The sequence below is a fragment of the Nansenia antarctica genome (genome assembly GCF_963989245.1).
Source record: "Nansenia antarctica genome assembly, chromosome: 5".
In the NCBI taxonomy this organism is placed as follows: domain Eukaryota; kingdom Metazoa; phylum Chordata; class Actinopteri; order Argentiniformes; family Microstomatidae; genus Nansenia; species Nansenia antarctica.
In genome coordinates this window covers 16,913,307-16,921,913 of record NC_137690.1, presented here as the reverse complement: position 1 = coordinate 16,921,913, position 8,607 = coordinate 16,913,307, and the positions used below count along the sequence as shown (strand labels likewise).

The 8,607-nt window shown below is 44.5% G+C and overlaps 1 protein-coding gene across 1 annotated transcript in view; it reads right to left on the bottom strand.

Moving 5' to 3' along the window:
• Positions 1–3,220: 3,220 nt before the first annotated feature.
• thbs4a (thrombospondin 4a) overlaps positions 3,221–8,607 on the bottom strand; it is a gene marked incomplete at both ends in the record, with an annotated part of 13,180 nt that continues 7,793 nt past the window's right edge. The window contains 9 exons of the mRNA XM_080531404.1: positions 3,221–3,273; positions 3,436–3,575; positions 3,672–3,844; positions 4,038–4,234; positions 4,608–4,656; positions 5,209–5,387; positions 5,535–5,631; positions 5,711–5,848; positions 6,253–6,371. Coding sequence (XP_080387530.1) covers positions 3,221–3,273; positions 3,436–3,575; positions 3,672–3,844; positions 4,038–4,234; positions 4,608–4,656; positions 5,209–5,387; positions 5,535–5,631; positions 5,711–5,848; positions 6,253–6,371 — 1,145 coding nt within the window. The remainder of the gene's footprint in view (positions 3,274–3,435; positions 3,576–3,671; positions 3,845–4,037; positions 4,235–4,607; positions 4,657–5,208; positions 5,388–5,534; positions 5,632–5,710; positions 5,849–6,252; positions 6,372–8,607) is intronic.

Here is an 8,607-nt window from a genome sequence, read left to right as displayed (position 1 = left end):
GAGAGGCCCCACACACACACACACGCACACACACATACACACACACACACCACACACACTCCACCCAGAGTTGCCCTTTGAGGCCTAGCCTAGGGACCACCAAACAACCCCCTTCCCCTCTCCAACATGGTGTGTCTTATATACTAGAAACCCCAGGACCACCAACCAACCACCCTCCAACCCTGAAACACAGCCCAACACTACCTTCAGCTGTCTACATGGAGTTTTTATGCCTTTTTTGTTTTTAGTGATTTTTTTATTACAATTTTGTACCAGTTACATAACCGCTTAAGCTATTAATGCCTTGAAGGCAGGTCATCTCTTTCTTTTTTTTATACCATTGATTCATGGAGTCATTTTATGTTAAAGGGTTGGCATTACACACTCACCCTTGGGGGTTCCTTTGATAAGACAGTGGGCAGTGGGTTGAGAATAACACTTCTTGCGGTGCCCACATTCACATTGATATTTTGAAGCCTGTAGGGGTGCCCTCCGTTCTTATGGTAGTGTCCAGCACCCCTTGACTCCCAGGAAATTCCAACCCTGTGTACATGTTTTGTGTAGTTGACTTGTTCTGCTACAGTTTCCAATGATCTTTCACTGGCCCCTTTGGTCTGGAGTTGTTACAGACCTCCATTCTATACAGTCGGATCATGAAGGTAAAGTCCAGGGTTGGGCTCAATTCTAGTTCTATTCAGACAATGTACGAGATTGATTGATTGAAAAATATTTATTTTCAATGGGGATTTTTCTGTGAATTTTCAAATGGATTTTTCAGTGAATTGGAGTTTGTATTAAATTCACAACCAACTGAATAGTGAAAGAAGTGAAACCAGCCCTGGCAGAAGCCCATCTCTCAGGCCCACATATCAGCTGGATGTGTTTTTGCTTGTTCTATATTGCACCTTTTTCTTTTCTTTTTTAGAAGACGTTTTCTATGCAATTGAACAAGTCGTCATTGGATGTTTTTTCATTTCATGTTGCCTGTCCCTTAGGATACTCGTCTGTGTGAAACCTCCAGATAAAATGTACTATATTACCAGTAGATTGGATAGATTATGTTAGCGCTCCTTTTGAGCCACATGTTTTATTAGCAACTTGTTTGTCGGTTGCACACAAGTCTCCAGCGTTCTTGTACAGCGGTGTGTTTTCCAAATCAGCTTGTCTGAACTCACAGTGACGTCAGCAGAGGACTGTGGGGCCAGAGTGTCACTAGACATGAGGAGAGGCGGAGATGCAATCATCCAGAACAGTTTGATTTTGAACGTTTGCCAAAGGTAGATCTCAGAAAAGGAAAAAAGTGGTCGCACTACAGTAGTTGTACTGTACGGTACACACACACTGTTGTGTAACAGAGAAGGATAAAGAGATTCCCCTTTACTGCCAGCAGAACTGTTTTCCAGTGACAGTATCAGTCCTTGGCGGTGTCACTCAGTACTATCACTCCAAGCCTCTTCGTACAATGGTAACATCTCAGTTAGAGAAGGTGCATGCCATCTACGTCTCACCTCCATGCTGTGGTGTAGTCAGACCTGGTTCCACTTGGTCCCTGACCCCTTTATGATCAGTGGGAAACCAATGGGACTAGGTATTGAACAAGGCTTGAAGCTTATCAACACTGGTTGTTGATTTTACTAACCGAACAAAACCCTAAAATGACACTTGACTGACCGTTCTGAGGTTATCGATGCATACAGTAATTGGAGCATTTGTTATTGAAGTTGTTTTTTATGCTATTATTGTACAGAATGTCAGTTGTAATTGCTTTCTTTTTAGTTTCACAAATCAAGCAACAATGAATAAATCAATGTTAATATGTTATTCTATTGTCATACTTACAACCCTCCGGTATATAATCCTGTCAATATTAACATTATCCATGAGCACATTGGTTAAAGCTAACCCTCATCTATTTAGCAAAAATACATGGATGAATGAAGAACAGTTACTGGAAGATGGTGATTTGTAAAATGAGTTTTCCTCCAAATTTGTCACAACGGACCGTTTGCCCAATGAGTCAACCATTTCAAGCATATTTATGCACTGAATTATTCACTGTGACTTTCCTGTCCATAACCATCTACATGTTATGTGGAAGGAGGATGGAGTCTAAAACATCAGTTAAATATAAATTACCACTTACCAGAGTTTCTGATCAAAATAGCATTTCTTTAAATACTGCCAATTGTCAGATGTATTGTCACATCGACCCCTGTGAATGACTCTCAGATAGATGATGTGACACGGTGCTTGTTAGATATCAAACCATATTAAACTTAACCCTCTGAGATGCTATGAGTATGTGGCCATGCCTGGCTAACATGTCATCCCATTTTCAATTGACATGATTAAGATGACCACTAAGTGTGTGTACCGGTATACAGGTGTGTGTGAGTGTGTGAGTGTGTGTGTGTGCGTGTGTGCGTGTGTGTGTGTGTGGGGGGGGGGGGTGTGTGGGGGTGTGTGTGTGTGTGGGGGTGTGTGTGGGTGTGTGTGTGTGTGGGTACTATGTTAGTGAACACTCAGCTCACATTACCCTGTAGGCCTGTACATTATGTTTACTTTATCCTTTGAATAAAATACAAACGTGGACATTCTGCGAGTGTGTGTGTGTGTGTATGTGTCTTATGGTTTCAGTGTCTGTTTATTATGGGATGTGCTCCATTGAGTTAGATCACACACAGGGTGTTTACCAAATGCTCAAGAAGTTTACGAACACCTTTTATTGAATAACAAACACAATATATGACATGTATGCGCTATTAAGAAGTAAAGGAAGTAACAATTTATTTAACTAACTATTTTCTGTCTTTTCTGTCTTTTCCCCACAACTGCACTGGGGAGAGTAATGTAGCTTGTACCACTAGCACCCTAAGAATGAACCATGTCCACATGCAACTAGAAGCTCAACACTATGATAATAGTTTCTGATACATGTTCTCTACATGTTACTGCTGCAGACATGACAACCACAGGGAAGGTATATAATGGCCCCAGATCTGATGCCTCTGATGCACTGTTGAGTATGTCTCAGTCCTCACACCAGACTGAGGGCTAATAATCATGATAATACAGCTCATCGATAAAGCATTTTACACTAAGTCATGACTGAAATGCCTCTTGTCTTCTAAGCCTCTTTGCTTTGTCCTTCCTTTCCTCTCTATCTTCCCCTAACACCTTCCCTCTCCGCCCGCTCGCTCTCCACTCCTCAGGGGAGTGTTCAGTGCTCAGAGTGCTGGGTTCTGAACTCCTGGTAGTCTGCAGGGATAGTGTCTGTGGAGGGAGAGAGAGAGAGAGAGAAAAGTAGTTAAAAGACTCACGCAGCTCGATAGCCACAGAGAGAAGCTCGAATACACTGGAGGAGTCCTTTAACAGGTGTTTGAAAGTGGTACGTGTGTGTAGGGTTTCTAGTTGGCTGAGCTGACTGGCCCTCACCATTACAGCGGTACTTCAGATTGGCCCAGATGATGTTTTCCTGTGAGAAGCAGAACACGCCCAGTCTGCCTCCCCGCATTGTGGTGTCTATCACCACACCAGTGTCTGCTACCATAGTAGAGCCCTCATAGAACCGAGCCCTGCCAAGAACACACAAACTCAAGAGTTTACGTGTGTGTGGGTGTGTGTGTGTGTGTGTGTGGGGGGGGGGGGGGGTGCATGCGTTAATCTCTTACCTGATATATCCCACCTGTGGTCTATGTTGTAGATACCAGCGGTAGGACACCTTGTCCTTCCAGCCCACATTTCTGGGGTCCTTCCAGAGGAGACGCACCTGGTCCTTGGTGTCACCTGTGTGCCACAGGGAGTTACGCAGATACTCACCTGGACCTGTGTTAGACTTCACTGCCTGGAGGGAGGGAAGGAGAAAGAGAGGGGAAAATGGTGAGGGTGGACTGTGGAGGGACAGTTGGTTTTTTAAAGCATCCTGTGACAATTATAGCACAACCAATGCACGCACGCACACACACGCACACACACACACGCGCACACACACACACACACACACACACACACACACACACACACACACACACACACACCTTGAGCTGTATTCCAGGCTCTGCCACAGCTCTGAAGGGTACAGCCTGCCAGTAGGTCTGCTCTGTCTGCTTCCACATCACCACATAGAAGGAGGAGGAGTCCTGGTAGCCGAAGATGAAGCCAGCATAGTCATCATCAGTCGCTGTGTTCACGTGGAACGTCCCGTCAAAGTCTACACCACTGAACGCAGTGTAACCTGGGGCGGAGGAAGCCTAGAGGTTAGAGAGGCCGCCTAGCAATCGGAAGGTCCCTGGTTCGATCCCCGCCTCAGGAGGGAGCTGCATATGAGCTGGTGACTGAAGAGTTGCAGGCATTGCAGGTGCCTACCACTGCTGTTGTGCCCTTGAGCAAGGCACTTAACCCCTAATTGCTCCAGGGACACTGACTATGACTAGATTTCGTTGTACTGTGCAATGACAAAAAGGTTGAATCTCATCATCTAATCTAAAACACAGACCAGAGTCACTGTTGAAACAAAAGACTTCAAACAAGCAATGAGCTGAACATTTTGAAGTTATAATTTTGGGAGGGTAATGTGAACTGGAATCAGAGGAGGAGAGTTGTCTTACCAACAGCCAGACCAGGGTCAGAGTTCATGGTCTGAACTATCTCCATACCCTGATGGAGAGCGGAGGGAGAGTCACCATACAACTTCAGAATCAGAATCAAGTTTATTGTTACATCCCATTATACGAGTATAAGGAGAGAGAAGAGAGTACAATTTGTAGGCTTCGGTTCCTTCCAACATTGCAGCAACAAGAGAAAATGGCAATAGTTATAAAAAAAACAATAAGACGAGACAATTGAGTAGAATAATAATAGAAATAATAAATAATAGAATAAGCATAAGGTAGCAGTAGGTCACAGCAGGTAAGGCATAAGATACACAGTATCTGTACAGATGACATGAAGTCAGATACTATATACAACAGTATTTACAGATGGAGTACACTGTGCTGTGAACTTATATGAATGTAGGTATACATAAGGTGACAGTAAACAGTAGTCCACGTCCTATAGGCTAGACAGAGACTCATTCAGAATATCTTTCAGAATTCAACTTCATGGCAACAATTCTGACAATAAAGACCAGTATTTAGCCTTGTAATATTGTACAAGCATACATTTATAAATATCTTATATTTTGACATCAATGTATGGGAGGGTCACCTGGTTAAGAACGACCCAGTTGGGGTCGATCTGGGCATCACCCTCAGGGTCCAGTACCACCGTCTGATAGGCTCGGAAGTCCGTCAGTGTGACCTCAGCGTTCTCTGGACAGTTATCTATCCTGTCAATCACATGGTCCTGATCAAAGTCCCCAGCACACGCATCCCCAACACCATCATCTGGAACACACACACACACACACACACACACACACACACACACACATACACACACACACACACAAATGAGTGCAGCAAGAGGGGAGAGTCACACACACACACACACACACACACATTGTCAGTGTAATATATAGAGGTGCCACTGACTGTCCTCGTCCTCTTGGTTAGGGTTGACCACCAGCCTGCAGTTGTCTGCGTCATCCAGAATCCCATCATTGTCATCATCACTGTCACATTCATCTCCCTGCCAAAATCAAACCAGACTTCACACTTCACGAAACAACAACAGAGGAAGAGAAGTAAGAGAAAACAGATGTTCAAACCTCTCCGTCCTTGTCTGTGTCCAGCTGAGAGGAGTTGATGACTGTCGGACAGTTGTCCTTGGTGTTTTGATGACCGTCTCCATCACTGTCAATGTTAGTGTCACACGTGTCTCCTACAAGGTCATCATCCACATCAGACTGCAGGAGGAGAAACAGACTTCACATTTCCTCATAAAATATCTGAATCTCTGTTGGCAAAAATTCTGTTTTAAGTTCCAAAAAACATAATCTTCTCAAAACATAATATAATCCCCCAAAATAAACTTGCACTGTCGGACATTACAGAATTCGAAGAGGCAGCCATCAGAGACAGAAAGGTGAACATCTGTGAGTCCGCTCCACTAGAGTAACAGTAACAACATGTTTGTGTACAAACCAAGTGTTGCACACAACACTCACCTGGTTGAGGTTACTGTTACAGTGGGTTTAAGGCATGACCTGGTTAGATTTATGATTTTGTAGAGGTAAGGATCTGACCTGTAAGGGTGTATGGTTGGTTTAGGCTTGTGATCATGAATGTGTTATGGTTGTGTTTAGGTTACCTGGTTGGGATTGATCATGTCAGGGCAGCTGTCACATGCATCTCCCACCCCGTCATTGTCTCTGTCCTTCTGGTCTGGGTTAGGGACGCGCTGGCAGTTATCCAGAATGTTCTTCAGACCTGAGGAAACAAACAGACTTCAAATTCTTCATTTGAATGCAAAACGTCATCCAGATCCTTGGTGTCTCAATTGGGTAGCTTCCATGGAGCAGAACCATGCCAGCTACTTGGCTTCTTTATTATTATTATTATTATTATTATTATTATTATTATTATTATTATTATTATTATTATTATTAATAAGCAGCCGAGCAGAAGGCTCGGTCCCCCATGGTGCGGAGCCTGGTATTGGGGACCTGGAGGAGCAAACTGTTTGAAGACCTGAGGGTGCGGGTGGAGGTTTGTGGAGTGATGAGTTCTTGTAGATAAGGAGGTGCGTGTCCGTTGATGCATTTGTGGGTGAGAAGCAGGACTTTGTAGTCAACCCTGAATGAGACAGGGAGCCAATGTAGTGAGTGTAGAACGGGGGTTATGTGCTCGTATTTGTGGACTCTCATCAGGATCCTGGCAGAGCTGTACTGAATGTATTGCAGCTTCTGTATGCTTTTGCCAAAATGTTTTTTTCAAACAGGTTGAAATTTTGAACATTTTCAAACAGATTGTTTTGTTTGAGGTGATCCTGGAGCTGGGAAGCAACTTCCTTCTCTAGCACCTTGGACAGGAAGGCAAGGTTGGAGACAGGCCTATAGTTGGCTAGAACCTCCGGGTCCAGGGTGAGCAGGTCTGCTCTGTGAGTGAGAAGGGAAGTACCTCTCTAAACCCAGAACGATATGGAAACATGTCTCTTCCTCTCTGGTTGTTCGTCTCTGAAGTGTATCTTAAATATTTCTCTCTTATATATGTCTCTTCTGTTCTTCTGTTTTCACTAGGAGGCAGTGTTTGTTTAACACAGAGGTGGAATAGTTTCCACTGGCCTTCAGCTGCTGGCAAGGAAACATGGAAAAATGTTGTGGAGTGGAGACAGACATGACCAAGCTCTCAGAAATCCAAATTCTGAGCAAAATACATGACTAAACGATCAAGAGGTTAGAGACCTGCCCAAGTGTACTGACAGGAAGCATCATACGCATGCCTGGACACACACGCACACACACACACACACGCACACACTAACCACGCACACACACCCACTAACCACGCACACTCACACACCAACCACGCACACGCACACACCAACCACGCACACACACCCACTAACCACGCACACTCACACACCAACCACGTACACGCACAAACCAATCACGCACACGCACAAACCAATCACGCACACGCACACACCAACCACTCACACACCAACCACGCACACACACCCACTAACCACGCACACTCACACACCAACCATGCACACGCACAAACCAATCACGCACACGCACACACCAACCACGCACACACCAACCACGCACACACACCCACTAACCACACCCACTCACACACCAACCACGCACACACACCCACTAACCACGCACACTCACACACCAACCACGCACACGCACACACTAACCACGCACACGCACACACCAACCACACACACACACACACACATTAACCACACACACGCACACACACACACACACACACACACACACACACACACAAGCACCATCTCAAGTGTTTAAATTATTATAAAACACTTCAATCGTTGTAATGGCTAGGCTATTATATTGCCATGAGGGCTCACTCACCGATTCTAAGGACTTGCTGTGAACTCAGGCCAAACTGTGCCATACAGAATACACTGAGTAGGGGCGCCTGTGTGGCGTAGCTCACACACCCTGCATGTCATCCCTCCTCTCTCTCTCACCCATCCTTCCTGTCAATCTCTACTGTCTCTATCACAATAAAACAGAAATGCCCTCAAAACATATTTATATACCTATATATACTGTATATATATATTTTAAAAAAAGAAGATTAGACTGAGTAACAGCCTCTTCCTTCTCTCCCTGGTCCTGTAGTCGAACTTCACGTTCATCTCCATAGTGCTTGGTTCATACTGAGAGAAAAAGCTCATAACCATGCTATGAAGTATCTGCCGTCCCTAGTTCCCCATCGCCGTCAGGAGATTGATAAAAAAAATCCCACTGTTCACTGAACTCTGTTTTGTCTCATGCACTTTGGTTACCTACCCCACTATTTCAGAGTGATAATTTCTCATACAAATGTTATTGCAATAGTAGTTCCAATTATTGCTCGTTTAGCAAGTTCATTAACACAAAACACACACAATTCTGTGGGAAGCAGGTGTGAGGGCAATTCCGCTCGCGCTCATTCACTGGACTGAGAGCGGGTATAATCC